Here is a 24,422-nt window from a genome sequence, read left to right on the forward strand (position 1 = left end):
GTGGATTTAGCTAATTCAGCCAAATCCGATGCTGACAGGTGTATAAAATCGAGCACACGGCCATGCAATCTATATAGACAAACATTGGCAATAGAACAAGTCAGTTTGTAAAATTTCGGGACCTGCTAGAGCAGCCCCGGTAAACTGTAAGTGCTGTTCATGCAAAGTGGAAACATCTAGGAGCAACAACGGCTCAGCCGCAAAGTGGTAAGCCACACACTCACACAGAATGGGACCACCGAGTGTTAAAGCAAGTAGCGCTTAAAAATTGTGTGTCCTCAATTGCAACACTCACTACCGAGTTCCAAACTGCCTCTGGCAGCAACAGCAGCACAGAACTGTTCGTCGGGAGCTTCATGATATGGGTTTCCATGGCTGAGCAGCCGCACACAAGCCTAAGATCACCATGAGCAATGCCAAGCGTCGGCTGGAGTGGTGTAAAGCTCGCCGCCATTGGACTCTGGAGCAGTGGAAACACGGAGACATATGAGCTGGGGGACTTGTTGACCGGGATCACTGATAGCCAGCAACCCCTGTAAGGTATCCCCAATGATGACCATTTGGACAGTTTAGATGGGGGACCGTTCCTCTCCTCATTTGGTTGGACACATTCATTTAACATGTGTAATTATGACAATGCAGAATCTTCTTGGTTGGAAGCGCAATGTGTTTCTGAGACACCATACACCAAACACTACACTACACTTCTGGTGCGTATATGTGATTGGTTGTAAAGTTGTTGCTCAGGTCATATTGCATGAAGAAAGTGGGTGAACAAGAAGTTGGTCTGTACATACTGTATGTACCCACTGTCACCAAGTAAGATTCCACTATGTTGTCCTCCTGAGCATGAAAAGAGGAGTTTTGGAAAATCCTTTCAATGTGCAACGACGTTGGAGAACTGCAAATTGTGAGTGCACACACTTTGTCATTGATTGAGAACCAGTATTTACTCATCCTGTACTCCTCAGCACCTGCTGTAAAGGGACACTTGATGGGAATATGACATCCATCTATACAGCCAATGACTCCAGGGAAGTTCCCATATTCCATGAACTCTACCTTGTAGTTGGCTTGGGCAGCAGCATCAGGGATCTTGATGTACTGTAATTGTCTTTCAGTTCACATATCGCATATATAGCCCCTGTAGGGAAGGAGACATTCCCCTAAGAGAGTCAGACAAAGTCCTTGGCTCAAACAAAACAAATGTCAGCTGCATTTTCCTTTGTACGGAAACGTTACAGAAATCGATTTCATCAAAATCATTCTATAACCTTCTGTCTATAACCGCCCTTCTGTCTGGCCTTGGTGGTGCTCTTTGATCATCGTTGAAGATGTCTGGGTAATACATTTTCCTCCATTGCCAAGGTAAACCTGGGGGCCACCTCCCGAATGGCGCAGTGGTCTAAGGCACTGCATCACAGTTGCTAGCTGTGCCACCAGAGATCCTGTTTTGAGTCCAAGCTCTGTCGCAGCCGGCTGCAACCGGGAGACCCATGGGGCAGCACACAATTGTCCGGGTTTGGGGAGGGTTTGGCCGGCAGAGTCATCCCTGTCCTATCATGCTCCAGCGACTCCTGTGGTAGGCTGGGTGCATACACAATGACACAGTCGCCAGGTGTACGGTGTTTCCTCTGACACATTGGTGTGGCTGACTTCTGGGTTAAGTGGGCATTGAATCAAGAAGCAGTGCGGCTTGGTTGGGTCGTGTTTTGGAGGATGCATGGCTCTCGACCTTTGAGTCTCCGTATCGGGAGTTGCAGCGATGAGACAAGACTGTAACTACCAATTGGATACCACGAAATTGGGGATAAAAAAGGGTAAAAGTTAAGAAAATAATCATTTTAAATCACCTGGGGGTCAACGTCCATTAATCTGAAGTTTAACCTGCCTCTGGCCAGGTTTAATTTAAGGCTTCATTTAGATCTAGATTAACTCTAATCATCCTTCTGGAAATCAAACTTTTTAAATCTACCTTGGCAAGTCAGAGACTTTTTTAAACTTGAGAAATGCCATTTCAGTTAGTCCAGTTTAAAAGTGCAATTGAGTCTAGGATTAGGTTTAATCTGTATCCAAGAAACCGCCCCAATGAGTCTGTCTATTGAGAAAAAAATTCACACAGGACATGTACCTGAATGCATTCATAACTCTTTTCTGTGTCCACTAAAATTACAATATTTTTCCTGAATTACATTGTAAGATTGTAATATTATATTTTATAATTTAGCTAGACATGTTGGAAATAGAACTGGCTTTTAAATGATACCCACCTGACCCAGATTGCGATTTATAATGGACCGTTTTTGGACTGCGCAATGAACAACAATCATTTTGTGATGGTGGGATGCAGGGTTGTGTTCCAAACAAAACAACTACAAGTGTGCTTGCTCTAGTTCCTCAACGGCACAGCTAGGAGAGCTCAAAAAAGCATCTTATAGTTGAAGACTCTGAGTCAAAACGGTGCATTGAAATTGCACACTTTGGAGAGATGTGTGGCCACTTGGAGTCACAAGTTAGTCCTTTCACTCAAACCATTGTATTTTTGTTGTTGTCTTATGTTGCAGGGTCTGGTCAAAAGTAGTGTACTATATAGGGAATATGGTGTCATTTGGGGCCGCATTCTATGAGGAAAGTGCAATGAAGTAGTGCCCTTGGTAGGACTGAGGCCCGGGGGGAGAAGCAGGAGGTAGTGTTGTGTGGAATATAGCACCCTTCATCAGTGAAGACAGCAGAAAGGTTGAAGCAGTCTGTCATGTGATCACCCATCTTACTGTCCCTGATTCATACAGGCTGTAAATGCCTGGTGAAACCTACAACCTAGGAGACATACCTGCTATAAAAGTGCTTATAAATGCCATTCTTCACTCCAATCTGAGCCATGCATGCACACAGGCACGTACTCACACACGCACGCAGGAACACACATACCCAGGCACACACACACAGGCACACACACACAGGCACACATGCAGACATTCACACATACAAGAACACAAATGGAAGTGCACACGCACACACAAACAAAGAGATGCACGGGTCTGTGTACAGGTAAAGAGATGTGTTTGTGTACAGATACTGTACAGTTATCCATAGGAAATCACTCGCTGTGTGGTTGAACGTCTTTGACGAGGCACAGAAAACACTCTGAGCTAATGGAAAACCCTGACTCATTATTTTTAATTATTAATATCCTTGGGGACCTTTTTCAAATGTGTTGCCAAAAGCCACAACACCAATTAAACACCAACACTCTGAGAATGTCACGTAATCCAATCGTGTGCCCTTTGAGGAATGTTAACTTTGGGGCTTACGACAGAGGGAGGAGAGTGGCCCAGATTCAGACTACATCACGTGTCATGGCTTGTTTCTCCCTCCCTCACTCCCTCTCTCTTGTTCCCTCTACCTGCTAATGAAAGACTCTAGCCAGCCAGCCAATCCCATGAGTGCTCACCATCACTTTGTTCTTGTTTTGCAGTGTTGGTCTCAGCAGCTCCATCCTCCATCTCCCTTCAACAGTTGTGTAAAGTAGGCCGGAGAAGAGGTAGACCCAGGCCGGAGAAGAGATGTAGCGTAACTTAGCACTGGTGACTGCCCCACCCCCTCGGGACCCCACACACACAATTGTGTTTTTTACTGTATTCTAAAGAATATACTTTTGGTTTACATATGTTTATGGTTTTGTTGTTTGCTACTGTATACATCTTTAATGTTTGGCCTAATAAATATTTTCTGTTTCTACATTGCTTGGTGTTTACAGTGTACTTGTTACCCCTCTCAGCAGATTCCTTCCACTGTAGAACATTGTATTGAAATGTAGATATAAGCCTATGAAAGACCAAAGAGCTTTAGATTTAGAACAACAGTGTTTACATGGTATATCCAAAAATGTACTATTATGAAAGCAGTGTTTGCCATTTGATGTAAATGCTTCATTCCGACATGTGTTTATGGCATTTTGAATGCAGTGTTACATTTTGAAGGAGATGTGAGGCATTTTGCATTTTGTGTGTGCAGTTTTGGGAATTGTGTGTAGAGTTTTGAAGAAAAGGAGACAGTTTTCAAAACGTATGTAAGCAGTTGGAAAAAACTGTAATATAAGGAATTTGATGTAGGGCATTTACATGACCATTCTTTGTACTTTTCCATCCCTGTACTTAAGTACATTTAAAACCAGATACTTTTATTTAAGTAGTATTTTACTGGGTGACTTGTATTTAATTCATTTTTTATTAAGGTATCCTAGGTACATCTCCTATGAGCTGACAACCTTTAAGCACCAGCTGATGACCAGCCAGACTGTGGAAAGTGTGCCAGAGGTCTGTGTGTGTGTGCGTGTGTGTGTGTGTGTGTGTGTGTGTGTGTGTGTGTGTGTGTGTGTGTGTGTGTGTGTGTGTGTGTGCGTGTGCGTGTGCGTGTGCGTGTGCATGCGCGTCAGAGACAAATAGTTTATCAACCATTGTGTATTATAGGCAGAGAGGCAACAGATAATTTTCAAGATAAATTGAGAATCTGGACTGGATGGATAAATCACCTATCTATCATTGTGCCGCTTATTTCCCGACAGTTCATTGTAAAATCGAGCAAGTTATTTACAGATTCAGGTGAGTCAGCCAACAAAGAAACAACGAAGACACAAATTGGTTAGAACTGGATACATTTTTTACTGAAAAGAAGAATAACACTTTAGAAACATTTTCCACTGGTTAGTACCAATATTGTACAGTGCGAAACATACTGTACTGCTCGTGATATTAGTTCAGTTACAGCAAGTTTAAAATGTCAATTAAATGTCAATTCTCAAGATATATGGCTATTCTAAGTAAAAGTACACTACTCCAGTCTATTTTCTTTAGTATCTCCTAGTATTAAAATCACCAGAGACATCAATCACTATCATAATTAGCATTTTAAACAATACTCTTATCAAGACATTTGGATATTCAACCTGACTAAAGAATTACATTAGTGACAGCCGTCACTTCTAAAATCTCCCTTTCTATTGTAGTATGTTATGTACATCTACCTAAAGAAATCTACTGAAAATGCAACGCCCTGGTCCAGACATGACTTTGTGAAAAGTCAAGACCGAAATTACACAATATGAGATCTGTGTGCGCTCCCCCTCGTCCCAAAATACAATCACTTCCCAACATGAGGCGTCAGAGCAATCAGAGCTGCATCAATCAATCATCATAACTCAATCAGCATCCCCAACACAGAGCATACAGAGCAGAGAACTAGGCAATGGCTGAGTCCAAAATTCCACCCTTTCCCCATAGGGTTCTGGTCAAACGTAGTGCTATATACAGGGAACATGGTGTCATTTGGGAGGCGTACAATATATCTTGATAAAAAGTGGACGCAGTCAATGGGGGAGAAACTCATACATTAAAAATAGGATGAAAGTTCATGGAAATGTCTTATTTACTCATTGGTGACGACAGAAGGTTTGAATTAAGAGAGCGTGTGAGATGGATGTCTTGGTTTGTGCAATTATATTTCTACTCACAGAAATGGAAATGGCTGCTTCGTTGGCCAGGATGATAAGTCAAACCACGACGAGCAGTCAGCGCTCGCTTCACTGATTCTGCCTTCAGTATAATACATTACAGTCACTGCATTCACTATAGAAAGTGCACTACTTTTGAGCAGAGTCCTGGTCAATAGTAGTGCACTAAATAGGAAATAGGGAGCTATTTGGGACAAAGCCCCTAGCTCTCATCTAAATATGGGCCAGACCAACTTCTCATTTACACGTCTCTCTTTTGCAATCTCATAGTTTTAATGTCTATCCATGCTTGTCAACTATCCAAGAAAGATTGCCATAGCCCTCGTATATTACCCTTCTTACGCATGCATCCCAAATTGCATCCTATTCCCTATATAGTGCACTACATTTGCTCCACCACTTCCTCCTCTGCTGGCACAATGGTTTGAAATCATCCTCAAATGCCAGATAATAAATATTCCTATATCCATGGCATTTAAAGGATGGTTCTCTGTCCACTGGCCTATCCCCTGGGTCATAAACATATTTTAAAGCAGAACCATACATCAATGATTCATACAACATTTTTGAATTCACTGTATTTCACTGTGCTCAATTAATTCACTTCACTTAATTCACTGTTTTTCCATTTCTGTTTTCCGAGCTAATTTGCATTAAAACAGGCCACGCAAAGACAGATAGATATGGCCAATTTGATGTATTTTAATACAGTAACAATTCATGTCTTTCTGCTCCAACACCTAGGGCTAGATTCAATCCATATCGAGGAAGAGCCGCGTTGGGCAATTCCCGATCGAGCCGGACATATGCAGTGTGCACCGTGAATGTAGTCAGGAACACAGGAACATTGTCTTTTGAATGTAAAATTGTGCTATTGCGCAGATCTTCCGCATTAAATCTCGGCCCTAATCCCTCCCGGGGTTAGCTTTTGAGGCAGGCAGCAGTGAGGGTCTGAGAAGAGGAAGTTGAAGGCCAGTAACTGTGGGATATCCAAGACCACACATACAGCAGGCTACTTTCTGAGTAGCAAGATACACACATCCTCATCTGCTATAAACACTGAACCTCACATATCAATGTGTACAGTCGTGCTCTTTCTCTCTCACTCTCTCTCTCTTTTCTCTCGTGCTCTTTCCCTCTGTCTCTGCTTCCGTATCAATGTCAGTAATGTTGGAGATTGCTGTGCATTGGGACCAAAACAAGGCAAACGCATATTTTCTAATAACAGTGTAGGAAATGTTACAAAGTCTATTGCTACAGGATAGAGGGTTTGTATCCTTGGTTAACAGTTTTGTAAAGGTACACATTAAACAGAGGAGTGGGGGAGAGATACAATACCCATGTGGCACAAACTGAATGTTGATTGCACATCAATATAACGCATGTACAGTAATACTCGTGTGTTAGTGAGAAAGAGTTAAATGTAGAAAAACTACAAGTGAGTAAAATACATGGAGTGCCTGCCTCATTCTAGGAAGGTCAACAAAGAATAGTTAGGCGTGTACCCTCTGTACCAACGTTGCTGAATAATAGCAAATCTTACGGAATATAAAGAAAATGGCCTCTCTCTTTTGTCTCTCGGTGGTGAGTATGTCCACACGGATGCATAAAGATGTGTATTATCATCCCCCCCCCCCAGCTAAGAGAGAACACTGATAATGGAGACTCCTCACAGTTCAGTACCCCTGCAGTGCCTCATCATGCTAGGATTCTGAGAAACACACAAACCACCCACACACACGCGCCGAGGAGCTACACACACGTTAACTTAATAGCTCTGGTGGAACAGTTTAAGGAGGGAATGCGAAGAGCATCCGTAAATGATGTTATTTTGCCACTTTTGAGCACGAGCAAAAGTTGGAAACCAATCTCAATATCATGACCCGCTCCTTCACAGAACTGCTCCGCGTGTGTTTGAGGTGTACTGTACCACTACTGAGTGTTGCACAATATCACATGGGCAAGACAGAAAGCCCATTTGTTAAAAGTCAATAGCACAATACACAGAAAGTAAATGCCATAAGAATGACATGACAAGAATACTGAGATTTTGGTTCGAACAAGAACGAAGAAAAACACAGGCAGTGCAGAGAGTAACTAGACTAACTAGCAGCAATACTAGTGAAATACAAGTAAATATACTGTAGATATAAAGAGAGGGAGATGACCATAAGCAGTGTGACACAAGTCATCTCGGCCTAGTCCACGTTCCATAAACCTCATGGCAGTATTAAGTGATGCACAGTTAGCAATGCAATGCAGACACACACAGTAAGACAGAGCGCTCACAGCATCAGGGTATCATTCCCTGGGAGTGAACTGAACACTACAAGAAAGAAACGTCTGTGTCCGTAGTTCAGCAGGGTAAAACATAAACGTGGAAGGGCTCTGGTATGGTGTCACTGTTGCATGCGTAATGAGCAATAAGCTACAATTGACCTAGTGTATGAAGAATCAAAAAAGAAAAAGAAAAACTGCCTCGTTCACACACAAACACGCACAGGTGCTCAGAGACACAGAAACGGTTTCCCTGACAACCACTGAGCGGAGAGGATCGGAACTCGTCGACAGACATCTCCGTCCTATTCCGTTACGTTATGACGGTACATGAGGTGACGGCAATTATCATACGAGGGATAGCAGTAACCCTGAGTTATTCAAGACAAACAGTTCATAAGAAATACTAATACAATAAGTTCAAAATAAATGCTGTTTTATACGATATATAGACACTTTGAATTATTGGTAAGACTAATTTAGTACTATCTTTTCTATTTGTGGTACATGTATAGATAACGGAAATCTATTCTCTAAAGCTCCGAAAACCACCAAAGCACTTCATAAATACATTTAGCTCCTTAGGGAGATCTACGTACTAATCTGAGTTCACACAGCTGACAGGTAGACAAAGGAGGAAATCTGTCACCATCTCTTCTCCCCTTTCACAAAGAGTCTTTATTTTCCCTGCAGGTGCTGCATCTCACTCTCTCTCTCTCTCTCACTCTCTCTTTCCAAGAAGACTTTCTGGGCTCCTGAGCATAAAATCTAACACAATGTGTCTCTTGAGACTAAAGGATGATCTATCCACTCCTCTCTTCTACCTTCACTCTCTGGTTCTCTCTCAGTAGAGGCATTAGTTGAGATGGTGAAAATGGATGGGGGGGGGGGGAATATACAGTTCACCTCTTGACAGTAGCTGCTACTGTAATTCACTTAGTGCCTTCAATTCATATCCGAGAGCTGAGGATTGAAGCCTCCTCGGTGAGTAAAACCACCTGAACCCCGTCTTCCTGTTGCACCTCTTCTACAGAGCGCTCCCGTCCAGGACCTCTCAAGGAAAGCCGTCACTGTAGGCTATCGGTGATGAGATACACAGCCAGTAGGCTGACAAAGGTGAAAGGTGAGCAATGTCACAAAAGGTTGTCATAGTCGAGCAGCTTGGAGTGCTGGCGGGTTTTCCACAGGCGGAAGAGACGGAAGTCAAAGTACATCTCGATCATCTCCTTGCCTAGAGAGAGAAATAGAGAGAGGGTGGGTGGGCGGGGTCGAGGGGCTCCGGTTAAATCCAGTTGATTTCTCTTCACCTCTCCACTAGCTAATCCGTTCTCAGAAAATAAAATAATTCACGCCCCCCCCCCCCCCTTCCCAACAACTACTCTCAAAGTTTGATTGAAATATACAGTTGATTGAAGTGTTCATGTAATGTAAAGCTTGATCAAGCTATAAACCGGTGGAAATGGAGGAGACAAGATAAAAGAGAAAGAGGTGGAGAAATAGTTTGGGTCTTGTGGGTCAATAGAGGAGAGGGAAACACTCAGTGGAGATAATGATATATTAATTGAGAAATAATTAGCATGACATCAATAAGTGTCAGGGGGAAATGATTGATGAGGGGTGCGTTCAGAGCTCAGGAAGTTCAGACATGTCTGCCGGTGTGTTCCCAAATGTCCTAATTAACTTGGTTTGCCTTACTAGGTTTGATCAATGTTCACTATTTACATTCAGGGAACGTGTACAGCGCAGCATGTAGCAGATATTGGAAAATGTACATATGTGAAATTGTGTGCATGTGGTCATGCATGTTTACACTCACCCTGCGCAGACAGCTCTAGTGGGGACTTGAATTCGATGGCATGAGGTCTCATTAGCTGCTTCAGGTTCTGGATTAGCTGTGAAGCAGAACATTTTACATTTCAAAACATCCATCTGGCAAAACAGACAAACCTCTTGAGAGGAGAGAAAATAGTCTTCTGTTCACAGCAAAAACAATTGCAGACATATTGTCACTCGTTCTTTTTCCAAAGGAAACTAACGCTCAGTTGTACCTCCAAAAGCAATACAACTAACTCCAAAGTTAAATATGTCATAACATCAACCGAAAAGAGCCCTTCATAGTGGGAACGACAGGGGCAGAGTGTGTCTTGTGTATACAGCAGAATGGGAAGTGACACTGAAGTGTTAACCTGTGTTTGTCTCACTGAGTATATCTGTTGTTGAGTGGCCGTTGTGTACGAGGAGAGTGCTCATTGCTGGAGTGCCTGTCAGAGCACATTACTGTACCTTACATAACCCTCCTCCTGCCCACTTCTCCGCTCACTCCCTACACCCCCCCCTCTCCCCGCTCCTCTCCCTCTCTCTGCACCTCCCCTTTCCCTGCACCTCTTCTCTTCTCCACTCCTGCTCCACTCCCTGCAGTCTGGACCAGCCAGTGCCACTGCCCCATGGAGCCTCGCAACCAATTAACATGTTTTTCCAGAAGCCCGTTTCCTATCTGCTGACGCCATTCACAGAGCAGTAGAAGTAGCAGCATGCATGATCTAAATCAATGTACGGAACCTCTGGGGAGTTTGTGTGCGTGTGTGGGAGAGGTCAGGGTTCAGGGCCCTAGCGGGACACTTTGAATATAATGTGCTCCAGTGTTACCGTGCTTAACCTGAACTCCCCTGACCGTGTCGACAGAGATGAACAACAATCGTTTGAACCCTTAAAGCCGGGTCACTATTTTAAAAGAGGGGAATACTGTACAACAGAAGGATTTCGGTGGTCGATTCTATCGGCAGAAACCAGCAGACGGATTAACAGAATTCAGAGGAGGAACTAAGGATGTTTTTGTCTTGTCCTTTGTAGGCTAGAGGTGACTGCTCCCCAGAAGAAGACTGTACAGGGAGTGAATACAACTAAAGGAGTGGAAACGAGCTGTATAACGAAGTTAAGGTTTGCATCCAAAATGGCACCCCATTCCCTGTAGGCCCTGGTCAAAGTAGTGCACTGTATATGGAAAAGGGTACCATTTGGGAGACACGCAAAATCAATCAAGGAGATGTTAGAGTTGAGTTGCAGCTACAGGTAAGCTGGGTGTGTACCGGTACGTAGGTCTGAAACTAGCAGACTATTATTAGACGGATGACTAAAGCTTTCTATCTGCATTCCAGCTGAGGTAGCAGGGGATTACAGATAGCAGAAGAGAACACTGATAAATGCACTGAAAAATGCTTCCCTGTTTCATTTCTGCGATTTGTACAGCCTCCAGACTGCCACGCACGCACGCACACACACACACACACACACACACACACACACACACACACACACACACACACACACACACACACACACACACACACACACACACACACACACACACACACACACACACACACACTCCAGAGAAGGAACAACGTGGCGAAAATGTCAGCTAGACTGGAACAACACTGATGTCTGTGTCAGAGGGTGGGCACACTGTACTGCGTGCTAATGAACAAAATGCATGCATGTGTTGCTGCACATTTCACTGCCTAATACAGCGTGTGAAAACGGTATGTTCAATTATTTAAATGAGTAAACACAAATGCTGTAGCAAATGTACGGAGTTTCTGTGTGAGAGTGCATGCATTTTCAAGACCATCTGAACTAAGTGCCTGTGTGTGTTTGTGTGTGCGTGCCTGAGTGTGTGCGTGTGTGTCTGTGTGTGTGTGTACGTGAATCTGTTTGTGTGCATAGCTGCTTGTTCCCTGCAGTGTCTGCCAGTACGGCTTAGTCTCTGTGGGTGAGGAGGGCCAGCAGGGCAGGGGTGTGTGTGTGTGTGTGTGTGTGTGTGTGTGTGTGTGTGTGTGTGTGTGTGTGTGTGTGTGTGTGTGGCTCTATACTGGCTACATAAATAAAAATAGGCCTATATACTGTGCACTCATCTATAATGAAGCAGTACAGTTGTGGTAATAAATGTTTACAGTGACAGAATAGGAAACAACTCTTTACATAAGTTAATATAGTACTGGGTAGGGTTAGCCTGGGTACAAGTCTGTTTAGCTCTCCTATGACAAAGATTAGCATGACGAGGATTGTCAAGGAGTGGAATGACAGCTAAACAGACTGCTACCCAGACTATGGGGCCAACATTTCAGTAACTTTCACAAAATCCCAAAGGTTTAGGCAGAAATTCCTGGAATCAGGAGGGGAGAACACAGGTAATCCAGGAATCAGGAGGGGAGAACACAGGTAATCCAGGAATCAGGAGGGGAGAACACAGGAAATCCAGGAATCAGGAGGGGAGAACGCAGGAAATTCAGGAATCCTCCAACTGGGATTTCTAGAAAACCTGGTAACTTTGGGAAAATTACTAGATTTTTGCAACTGCAATAGGAAACTTTAAATCCATACTTTTTCTCCATTGGCGCTCCCCAGAACATAGCAGCCCATTATGTGAATGAGGTTGGCCTCGGGGTTTAGTTTGCTCATGAACCGACTCAACTTCTTCCAGAACCTGTCCATACAAATACAAGTGGAAGAGATTAAATGAATCTGCATTTTTATGGTAGTGTATGACTTTGGTCTATGCTCCTGCAATCCAGTGACAGTTGTCATGGTGATATTGTTGTCAGAAGTGAGTGATCTTACTGGATCATGTCCTCCTCCTTCTCCACCTTGGCAAACGTGGCCACTTTGTTCTTGAGCAGGTACAGATGCCCCGGACCTCCCTGGAGAACAGGGTTCATTCCGGTTATGTGCGTGCAACAATAACCGCAGCAGCAATAAGCTGACATAAACACTGAGTTTGAGACAATAAGAACCCATTCTCCAGCTCACACACGCAAACACACAATAGTGTCTAAGCCATCTCCCCTTCCCCTCTCTCACCTGACAGAAGATGAGCATGTTCCAGATCTTACAGCCTTTCCTGTAGGCCGTCAGCTTCTTCTCTATCTCCTCTGTGATTGGAGGGAAAGATGAGGGAGGAAAGTATAAATGTTACTTGAGGAGAGAGGGGAGAGGCCACATACTGTACTATGATCATTATTCAGGGCATACTATGACTGAAAAACAAACACTTCCTCTACTCACCAATGATGTCATCGAATGTGGCATGTTCATGATCCTACAGAAAAATGAAAAAAATAGGAGACAATAAAATGAGACGGTAAGACAATTCCAACTACTGTGTGAACGGGGTGGTTTATGGTATGCGCGTTATGGCGTAGCATTTAAAAAGTTGATATTTTCCATATAAACTGTAATATTTAGGAAGTGTAGAAGAGACTCTTGCAAATCAATATGACAGTCATCAGAATATCCAGGAATGATCATAACAGGTAGGAGTAGTGCAACGCACCAGTGGATGAGAGGGACTCACATAAAGGATGGGGATGACCGAGGGGTCGTCCCGACGGATGATGTTAGGGACATATTCAGCCTTCGGGACCTTAGAGGATATCAGCTGGAAGAAGACAGACAGTCTCAACATCTATACAAAAATGCACAAAAAACTGTCTACAGTAGGTACATTATATACTGTAAGTAACATCATAATAAGAATGGAAACAGACACATACATTTGTCAGAAACTACCCTACTTAGTAGTATGATATCTGTTTAAGGTCATATAGAACAGCACTACAGAGATATTCTACTACAATCTACACTTAGCTATTAACAACACAATGTACCCTATTCACTTTGCACTGCTATGAGATGGCTAACTGGTCTCGTAGGTGAGCTGAGAATCTCACTATGATTTTGGGGGGGGTGAAGTCCTCTCCCTCGCAGGCTGCTCTCTCCAGCTCTCTCTCCTCCTCCCAGTCCGCATCCTCCTGTGACCCTTCATCTAGAGCCCCTGACGAGGACTGCAGGTCCCCATCTGACACACACACACACACACACACACACACACACACACACACACACACACACACACACACACACACACACACACACACACAGAGAAACACAGAGTCGGAGAGAGATGAAAGGATCACAAACAGAGCTGATTAGAGGAGAGTCTGCAATCAAAAGCTACGCACCTGGCTGCTGGCTGTTTGCAGAGAGAAGAAGACAGGAATCATAGAGAGACACACATCGAGGAAATATCACATTTACATAAGTACTCAGACCCTATACTCAGTACTTTGTTGAAGCACCTTTGGCAGCGATTACAGCATAGACTCTTCTTGGGTATGAAGCTACAAGCTTGGCACACCTGTATTTGGGGAGTTTCTCACATTCTTCTCTGCAGATCCTCTCAAGGTCTGTCAGGTTGGATGGGGTGCATCGAGGCACCGCTATTTTTTGTCACACCCTGATCTGTTTCACTTGACCTCGTTATTGTCTCCACCCTCTCCAGGTGTCGCTTATTTTCCCCAGTGTATTTATCCCTGTGTTTCCTGTCTCTCTGTGCCAGTTCGTCTTGTATGTCCAAGCCTACCAGAGTTTTTCCCCGGTTTCCTGCTTTGCCTTTTCTCCTTTTTCTAGTCCTCCCGGTTTTGACCCTTGCCTGTTCTGGACTCTGTACCCGCCTGCCTGACTATTCTGCCTGCCCTGACCTCGAGTCTGCCTGCCTGCCACTCTGTACCTCCTGGACTCTGATCTGGTTATGACCTTTTGCCTGTCCACGACCATTCTCTTGACTATTCCCTTTGGATTTATTAATCATCTTAAACTCCAACCATCTGCTTCCTGTGTCTGCATTTGGGTTTCAGGTCTCTGCGTTGTCTTGGGTGTGTGCTTAGCCTCGTTGTCCTGTTGGAAGGTGAACCTTCGCCCCCAGTCTGAGGTCCTGAGCTCTCTGGAGCAGGTTTTTATCAAGGATCTCTCTGTACTTGCTCCGTTCATCTTTCCCTCGATCCTGACTAGTCTCCAAGTCCCTGCCGCTGAGAAACATTCCCACCACCATGCCTCAGTTTGGCCGGGAGGCCAGCTCTAGGAAGAATCTTGGTGGTTCCAAACTTCTTCCATTTAAGAATGATGGAGGCCACTGTGTTCGTACCCTTCCCCAGATCTGTGCCTCAACACAATCCTGTCTCGGAGACAATTCCTTCGACCTCAAGGCTTGGTTTTTGCTCTGACATGCACTGTCAACTGTGGGACCTTATATAGTCAAGTGTGTGCCTTTCTAAATCCCGTCTAATAAATTGAATTTACCACAGGTGGACTCCAATCAAGTTGTAGAAACATCTCAAGGATGATCAATGGAAACAGGATGCACCTGAGTTCAATTTCGAGTCTCATAGCAAAGGGTCTGAATACATATGTAAATAAGGTATTTCTGTTTGTTTTTGTTTTTTTACACATTTGCAAAAATTCCTGAACAACCTGTTTTTGCTTTGTCATTATGTGGTATTGTGTGTAGATTGAGGATTTAGTTTTTTGTTCATCCATTTTAGAATAAGGCTGTAACGTAACAAAACGTGGGAAAAGTCAAGAGGTCTGAATACTTTGCGAATGCACTGTAGCACAAGAAATCATAGGCACATAAAGCAGGCACACAAAACCATCAGATACATAGACAATAGGTTGCAGAGAGACACGGACACAAAATATTTAGAATGAAAGACAGAGCTTGGAACATACAAGCACCGGACTCGGACAGACCCTGGACAGATATGGAGGACGGCAGAGACGCACAGTACAGGCGTAAAGGACAGACGTACAGACGCAAGGTACAGTAGACCGCCGCTGCCAAAAGACAGACGTGAATAGGTAGAAGAAAAACACAATCGGGGTCAAACAGTCTGTACAGGGGAGCTTCTTTCAAATGAGTGTGTGAGTGTGTGTGTGAGTGTGTGTGTGAGTGTGTGCGTGTCCATAGTGTACGTATAGCGCCTGTTTTGTGCCTCAGTAAAGTTATTCTTAACTGTACGTGCTTGTGTCGAGTATGCTTGAGTGAGAAAGTGTGTTTGCGTATGTCTCCTGGGCACGTCGGCTTGCATGAGCGAGTGTGTGTATAGTATGTGTCTGGACTCACTGTCTCTGGAGCCATGGAGAGAGTCTGGCTTCATAGGGGTGGGGTCACTCCAGGAGCGGTTGAAACTCTTGGCTCGGCGGTCGGCATATGCTGATGAAGGAGTGGAGGAGAATGAGTGGAGGATGAGGAGGAGGCCGGGGGGGGAGGGGGGGGCAGTGCCACACGCACTTTCCCTAATCAAGCCCAAAACACACTGGGCATGTTCCAATAATATCTATTTTCTTCTGAAGTGTACACTTGTTCACTACTTCCCACAAGTCTAAAAGGATTGGATTGGTGGAGGCTAGAGGGAGTTTCCACCTTGTATTTTAATACCTGTAATTTCCTTCCAAATCAGTGAAGGGAGGTGAACAAAGGAACACTTTGGGAGAAAAGGACAGATAATTGGGATGTAGCCACTCAACACAGATGCTAGTAACTCAGAAACGTCTTTCAACACGGAGTGGGATTCAGTCCGCCAAACAGACGCCAACACACACAAACACTTCCCATATGTTCAACACATCCCGGTTCATTCAAAACAGCCTGGCTGAAAACATGTTCCTTGTATTGCTCTGACTGAGTCATCATCACGAAACAGTGATGCTGAGTGGGTGAGCATCTGGTACTCCAGCTCACAGCTGGGTCTGTCGTATCCAAACCACCCAGTCACTTAACAGCTGCTAATAAAGTCAACACCTCTACCAGCTTCTTCTAACCAGACATCCTACTATAAAACGCCAACTTGAAAGCTTTTATGCCGTAACGTTGATCATCTTGACTTTTTGACCACTTTCTCCTGGGAGATTGATGTCTATTTTTCAGACAGGTTGAAAAGTAAGAGAGGGACACAGAATTTAGAGGGGAGAACATGTGGAAGGGGGCGGGTGAAGTGAGATTCGGTGTGCTTGGGAGACTATACTACTAAGGTTTCACCACACTCCCACAATGGACCACTTGGTTCCATTTACTGTAGCTTTAACTAGTTAATATTGAGCCATGCCACAATTGTTTATGAATGCATGAATGTACCATGCAGTATATTTTATCCAGCACACACTGACACATGTACTGTACAGGCTGCATGCATGTAGCACAACCACACTGACGAAAGTAGATCCCATAATAACAAGCTACGACGGCACAGGCACCAGGGCCACACTCACTGGGGAACTCACTCTGAGCCTTCATTCTGCGGCTGCCCACCATTCTCAGGTGCTTCCGGAAGTTCCTGTCACAGAAAAGAACAGAGCAGTAGAAGGGAGAAGAAAGAGGGAGGAGAGAGAAGGAGAACAGAGGGTGAGGGAGAGAGAGAGCAGAGGGAAGAAGAAGAGTAACAGTTTAGTAGCTTACCTGGACAGGAAAGGGAAATGGCGTGTCAATCAATGCCTGTTCATGTTTTTTTTTGGGGGGGGGGCTGTTTGAAGTTATTCAGTCTTGATCAATCTGATTCCTTTCGAACTCTCCCACAACATGATTCAACTGGATCAAAAGAGATGAACTCTTTTCCAAGTTTAGTCGGTCTGACTCATCCAAAACCTCTGAAAAAAAGATCTAAAACATTGTGGATCTGTGATTTTTTTTTTTTATCCAATCTTGTGAAACAAGTTCCTGTGATTCAGCTGTCATCTACTGACAGTGTACAAACTCTTGAAAAAAAAAAAAAAACAAACATGTGATGTTAGTTACACAGAAAGTAAATACTGACTAGATACAGTAATGTGTAGAGATAACCGTGTTACTGGAGCCTGGTACTGTATATTGCATCCTCATAAACAGAAGCAATTACTAAATAACTTTTTTAAGGAAACACATGCAATGGTATGGCTCAGTTGTGAACCGTCATTCAGGGCAGAGCCCCGACTGTTTTGAGCCACACCTGTTTAGCTAAAAATATATACAGTACAACCTTATTCTAAAATTGATTTAAGAACATCTCAGCGATCTACACACAATACCTCCATAATGACATAATAAAGTTTTTAGACATTTTAGCTAATTTATTCAAAATAAAAAACTTTGTCCCCTTCCGCTGAAAAACATCTTCACAGCATGATGCTACCACCATGCTTAACAATAGGGATGGTGCCAGGTTTCCTCCAGAAGTGACGCTTGGAATTCAGGCCAAAGAGTTAAATCTTGGTTTCATTAGACCAGAAAACCTTCTTTATCATGGTCTGAGAGTCTTTAGGTGCCTTTTGGCAAACTCCCAGCGGGCTGTCATGTGCCTTTTACTGAGGAGTGGCTTCCGTCTGGCCACTCTAACATAAAGGCCTGATTGGTGGAGTGCTGCAGAGATGGTTGTCCTTCTGGAAGGTTCTCCCATCTCCACAGAAAAACTCTAGAGCTCAGTCAGAGTGACCATCGGGTTCTTGGTCACCTCCCTGACCAAGGCCCTTCCTTCCTCGATTGCTCAGTTTGGTCGGGCGGACAGCTCTAGGAAGAGTCTTGGTGGTTCCAAACTTCTTCAATTTAAGAATGATGGAGGCCACTGTGTTCATGGGGACCTTCAATGCTGCAGGGATTTTTTCGTACCCTTCCCCATATCTGTGCCTCGACACAATCCTATCTCAGAGCTCTACGGATGATTTCTTCGACCTCATGGCTGGGTTTTTGCTCTGACATGCGCTGTCAACTGTGGAACCTTATAACTGTGGAACCTTATATAGACAAGTTTATGCCTTTCCAAATCATGTCCAGTCAATTGAATGGATGCATCTGGGCTCAATTTCGAGTCTCATAGCAAAGGGTCTGAATACTTATGTAAATAATGTATTTTTGTTTTTTATTTGTAATAAATTTGCCAACATTTCTGAAAAAAAAATGTTTTTTGCTATGTCATTATGGGGTATGGTGAGTAGATTGCTAAGGATTTGTATTTTGATTTTAGAATAAGGTTGTAACGTAACAAAATGTGGAAAAAGTCATGGGGTCTGAATACTTTTCAAAGGCACTGTATGTATATATACAGTAGTATGTATATATACAGTATTACTTTATTAATCTATATATATTTTTGTTATTAATATAAAAAATGTGCATTAATATGTGTCACATATCAGTTTGCAAACAATGTAAAAAAAAAATCATTTAATTAATAAAGCCGCAAACAAAAACATGGTCTCATCTTTGCTTTCTTGAGTAAGGCAGCTAAATGCAGGTGTTTCAGCCTAGCCTCAGTGCTTTCTGTGGTGGTGGGGCAGCCAGTGGAAAATACAGAGGATAGGAGTTGGTAATGTGATTGGTCAGTGTTCTGTCACTCACTGGGGCACTATGTCGCTGCAAAATCTATGGGGATAGCTTGAAAAATCAAGCCCCTTGGGTGCTGCCATAGAGTTACATTAGAACTATCCATCCATCAAGGCTCAATGTCATTGGCCACAGATAAAATGACGTCAAATCAAGGTATATCTACCATAACTTTGATTGGACTCATGTCAACATCATACTTTCAAAATCTTAGCTAGCAAACTAGACACGCTGTCATTATTCATGAATCAAGTCAACAATCTACTGACAAATCCTTTTCAATCCTTGTCATATGAAGATAAATTATAGAGAAAATGTATCCATGCTCATCGAAAATTGGACATAAACATTACACAACAAATTGGAAATTGCAAATTCAACAATGATTGGTTTGGAAGGAATCAGTGGCTAACTGCAAGCGTTGCAAAGCAATCACTAGACTGTTATTCAGTGTGGTCCAAGTCTACGTTTAAGCATCTCTTTTCCAAGCTTAAAAGGATTTTGATTTTATTTGATTAGGATCTCTTTTAGTTCTCATTTGGACTAATCTTCAAAGAGTCCTTAAACATTAAAATACAATTTATAATACGATCACATTTTCACATATAACACACTGTTACAAACAGACATAACGCACTAACATATTGATCAGATAAATACTCCCACAGTCTTTTCTGTCTGGATAACACATAGATGGTGGACAATCTATTCCTAGTATTTACTGAATGCCTGTCTCTTACCAATTGAATACTGTTGTGAATAGAGTTTGGCCGTTTTAAATGGTGTATATTATGAAATAAAATAAGAATGTTTTTTCAATTATCTCGTTGATTGATGACCAACCAAGAGCATTGCGCATTGACTACAACAGAATAACCATATGTCCACCTTAAAACAATCCTTGCTGCTTTCTTCTGTGCATTCTGCAGCTTCCTAATTTCACTTGCTGATGCATTTCCCCAGGCCACAGAACAGTAGCTCACCTGACTCTCAATTCATGCTTGGGTTAAGAATCTTTCCCGTTAAATATGTAGCTATCCTTCTGATCATGCATGCAGCTTTAATATTTCTTTTAACATAGATGAGTTATTTGAGACAACCATGATAAGCAGTTGTCTAGCTGCACTCCTAGTAGTTTGGTTTCTGCCACTTCTTCAATTTGTACTCCCCCCATACTTAATTGTATCCCATGCTGTGTTGGCCTTTTCCTGGTGTGTTTGTGTTTAAAACAAGTTTGTTCCGGCAAACCCACTTCCTGATATTTTCCAACTCTACATGTAGAGCTTGCTGTACCTGTTGAACCAATTGTCTTGCTGCATAAATTATAGTATAATCTGTAAATATAGTAGCTTGACTTTCAGATAAGGCATAAGGAAGGTCGTTGGTATATATCAAGTAAAGTAGTGGCCCAAGGAAGCTGCCCTGCGGTATTCCATAGTTTAAAGCATGAGGGGAAGAAAATGAACCATTGTTATAGGTGGACTGTTTCCTGTCAGATAGATATGACTGTACCAAATTCAATGTTTCCTCCTTAAAACCATAATGCAACAATTTTGTCAAAATTATTTTATGATCCACTAAATCAAATGCTGCACTAAAATCTAAAAATAGTACACCCACAAACCTGCCATTATCCATAGCATTGAGCCTCTGGTCAATCATGTCAACCAATGCAGTGGTAATGGAATGGTTTTTGTGAACAGCATGCTGATTGGCTGTAATCAGATCATTCTTTTCCATGTACTCCCATATGTGTCTATTCACAATACCCTCCAATATCTTACTTAGTGAAGGGAGCATACTAAATGGTCGACTATTGGCAGGAGTAATGGTTTCTTTGCTGTTGTTCGGAATAGGACACAGTTTAGCACGCTTCCATACATTTGCAAAGACCAATTACATTTGCAGTGACCAATTAAATATGCATTTCAAAAGGATAAACATTCATAAGCAACACCATGGGCCAGAAAAGTTTGAATACAGCACAAGTGAATGAGTTGTTTATATCTCACCACCGGTGAGCACCGCAGTTACTACATCAGCTCAAGGACAGAGAATTAGACAGCTGGCCGCTTCAACCCCGGGCAAAACGGAGGATTGAGGAGGTCAGCACTGCGTCAGAGGTAGATTTGGATCAAATTAGTTCAGTAAAAGAGGTAAGTTTGGGTTTTGCATTGTAGTGAGTTTTATATTGTGTCAAATGCTCAACAATATAGCCTAAGATAATGGTGGCGCAAGCATGTAAAGTTAAATAATGGTGCTAGAATGGTTTGTTTAGGCTATTATTAGCCTAAAAGGTTGAATACATTGGCCATGTTGTCAATCTAGTAGGACTTCTGGCGTGTAAAAAAAAACAGGAAACTCAGAACTGGGAAATCTCACACTTCATTGAGTTCAAGACAACTGGGAACTCAAAAAAAAAAACAAGCTCCGACTGGGAAATTAATATGTTTTGAACGGTCATCCAACTCAGAATTCCAAGTCGGGAACTCGGGCCACTTTCTAGAGCTACGACCTGAAGATCAGACATCATGATTCAACCTTGTTTTTTTCCAAGTTCCCAATTGTCTGGAGAGCACCATCAATCCAGAGAATGCCAGACTTTGATGACAAAGTTTGATGACGAAATTTGCCCACAAGAAGGACTGCCGCGCCATCTTCCTGTGCAAGTCAGCACAGCATAACAAGGTGAATCAAATGCTGCACTAAAATCACTAGACAGCTGGCCGCTTCAACCCCGGGCAAAACGGGGGTTTTGTTGTCTCGCTCCCTCATTAATGTCTTAATCGGAATTACGGATTGACTCTTATCTGCTCGTCGTCCCATTATGCCATAGATTGTACATATTAATTGTCAGTAGAAACCACATTTGTTTAAGCAAGTCAGCCATATCAGCTTCTTTTTTTAAAGTTAGCAAATGAGGCTGAATTAACAGTTTCACTGCCAGACAAGGTTCCGCTGATAACCAGCTGTAGCGGTGGTAAGGATTCACTGCATGGTGCTGAAAAGACGGCTCTGCTGTTGGGACAACTTTATGTAGGCCCTAACAGTTTGTGGGCACCTTTAATCACCGTTATAGTGCAATTAATTAGGGTTCAATTCCCGGTCCGACTCTCTTCTCTGTAAATATCAATAATGTCGCTCTTGCTGCTGGTGATTCTCTGATCCACCTCTACGCAGACGACACCATTCTGTATACTTTTGGCCCTTCTTTGGACACTGTGTTAACTAACCTCCAAACGAGCTTCAATGCCATACAGCTCTCCTTCCGTGGCCTCCAACTGCTCTTAAATGCGAGTAAAACTAAATGCATGCTCTTCAACCGATCGCTGCCTGCACCTGCCCGCCCGTCCAGCATCACTACTCTGGGCGGTTCTGACTTAAAATATGTGGACAACCACAAATACCTAGGTGTCTGGTTAGACTGTAAACTCTCCTTCCAGACTCACATTTAGCATCTCTAATCCAAAATTAAATCTAGAATTGGCTTCCTATTCCACAACAAAGCATCCGTCACTCATGCTGCCAAACATACCCTCGTAAAACTGACTATCCTACTGATCCTTGACTTCGGCGATGTCATTTACAAAATAGCCTCCAACACTCTACTCAGCAAATTGGATGCAGTCTATCACAGTGCCATCCGTTTTGTCACCAAAGCCCCATATACTACCCACCACTGCGACCTGTATGCTCTCATTGGCTGGCCCTCACTTCATATTAATCGCCAAACCCACTGGCTCCAGGTCATCTATAAATCTTTGCTAGGTAAAGCCCCGCCTTATCTCAGCTCACTAGTCCCCATAGCAGCATAGTAATACGCGCTCCAGCAGGTATATTTCACTGGTCACCCCCAAAGCCAATTATTTCTTTGGCCGCCTTTCCTTCCAGTTCTTTGCTGCCAATGACTGGAACGAACTGCAAAAATCACTGAAGCTGGAGACTCATTATCTCCCTCACTAACTTTAAGCACCAGCTGTCAGAGCAGCTCACAGATCAGTGCACCTGTACATAGCCCATCTGTAAATATAGCCCATCCAACTACCTTATCCCCATACTGTTATTTATCTTTTTTGCTCCTTTGCGCCCCAGTATCTCTACTTGCACATTCATCTTCTGCACATCTATCACTCCAGTGTTTAATTGCTATATTGTAATTATTTCACCACTATGGCCTATTTATTGCCTTACCTCCCTTATCCTACCTCATTTGCACACACTGTATATATACTTTTTCTATTGCATTATTGACTGTATGTTTGTTTATTCCATGTGTAACTCTGTGTTGTTGTTTGTGATGCACTGCTTTGCTTTATCTTAGCCAGGTCACAGTTGTAAATGAAAACTTGTTCTCAACTAGCCTACCTGGTTAAATAAAGGTGAAAAAAATGAAAAATTAAAACATTACTGTATTGTTTAGTGTTGTGTTGTTTAGTGGCTTTGCTGGCATGCATCTAAAAATATTTAAAAGCTGTCCCCAAAAAGACTTACATGCTAAAATCGCCACTGGTATGGCTTAAGGTGCAAGTTATGTGTGCTTAACCTCCTCTTCCTCTCTAACTTAGAAGTTGAAATTAGACTTTGAAGTTTAATACTGCCCTCCCTCTCATCCCTCACTACTTCTCCTCATCTCTTCAACCTACTTCATCCCTTGTTCCCTTGTCTCTTGCTCTACGCAGCTGTCTGGTATACACATATCCATGGTTCTGATTCATGTTGTGGATCAAACACAGGCATTATGCATATGGGTATTATGCATATGGGTGTGTGTGTGTGTGTGTGTGTGTGTGTGTGTGTGTGTGTGTGTGTGTGTGTGTGTGTGTGTGTGTGTGTGTGTATGAGAGAGAGAGTTGCTGTCGTCAGTTTACCCACAAACACTGCCTGCTTTAAAGGAGGAAGTAGAGAGGGAAAGGGATGAGGGGAAACAGAGAAAAGAAACAGCCTTACATGTCAGTGGAACAGAGTGGAAGAAGAGAAACAAGCCTAAAAAAAATTCTCCATAATTCATGAATGTTTATTTGACACGTGATGCTATTGTGCATGTTAAGAAGCTTTTAGCGCTGTCGTCGCTCGTCTTTGTTTAAGAGGACTCTCTCAAAGTTAGGTATTTGTTCCCACGTGTTGTCCAGCACGCAATACTGAATCTCTCTCTATACTGTTGTAGTATGAATGCCATAGTTAAGACAAACGTGTTGGAAGAAACACTCATAAATTATAACTAATGTTGTGCATTCTGCTGTGTCCAATTTATAACGGAAACACCTTTATTGAGACTGTTGCCTAAGCCTGGGGTTACACAAAGCAACTATCATGCAATTTTAGTTGCAGTTGCAAGTGGCATCATCTCAAGTAACTTTGCTGTTACATGAAGCAACTCAAAACATGATTAAAATTGCATGGTACAGCCAATCAAATTGAAGATGCTTCTGTCATATTGTTTGAGAATTATAA

The 24,422-nt window shown here is 42.9% G+C and overlaps 1 protein-coding gene across 1 annotated transcript in view; it reads right to left on the reverse strand.

The window, feature by feature from the left end:
- Window positions 1-4,637: 4,637 nt before the first annotated feature.
- nsmfb (NMDA receptor synaptonuclear signaling and neuronal migration factor b) overlaps window positions 4,638-24,422 on the reverse strand; it is a 45,134-nt gene continuing 25,349 nt past the window's right edge. The window contains exons 7-16 of the mRNA XM_064971677.1: window positions 16,889-16,953; window positions 15,744-15,833; window positions 13,513-13,640; window positions 13,137-13,220; window positions 12,848-12,881; window positions 12,644-12,714; window positions 12,404-12,483; window positions 12,167-12,269; window positions 9,603-9,678; window positions 4,638-9,017 (exon numbers count right to left, since the gene is read on the reverse strand). Coding sequence (XP_064827749.1) covers window positions 8,920-9,017; window positions 9,603-9,678; window positions 12,167-12,269; window positions 12,404-12,483; window positions 12,644-12,714; window positions 12,848-12,881; window positions 13,137-13,220; window positions 13,513-13,640; window positions 15,744-15,833; window positions 16,889-16,953 — 829 coding nt within the window. The 3' untranslated portion in view covers window positions 4,638-8,919. The remainder of the gene's footprint in view (window positions 9,018-9,602; window positions 9,679-12,166; window positions 12,270-12,403; window positions 12,484-12,643; window positions 12,715-12,847; window positions 12,882-13,136; window positions 13,221-13,512; window positions 13,641-15,743; window positions 15,834-16,888; window positions 16,954-24,422) is intronic.

The sequence above is a fragment of the Oncorhynchus masou genome, chromosome 1, assembly GCF_036934945.1.
Source record: "Oncorhynchus masou masou isolate Uvic2021 chromosome 1, UVic_Omas_1.1, whole genome shotgun sequence".
NCBI lineage: Eukaryota > Metazoa > Chordata > Actinopteri > Salmoniformes > Salmonidae > Oncorhynchus > Oncorhynchus masou.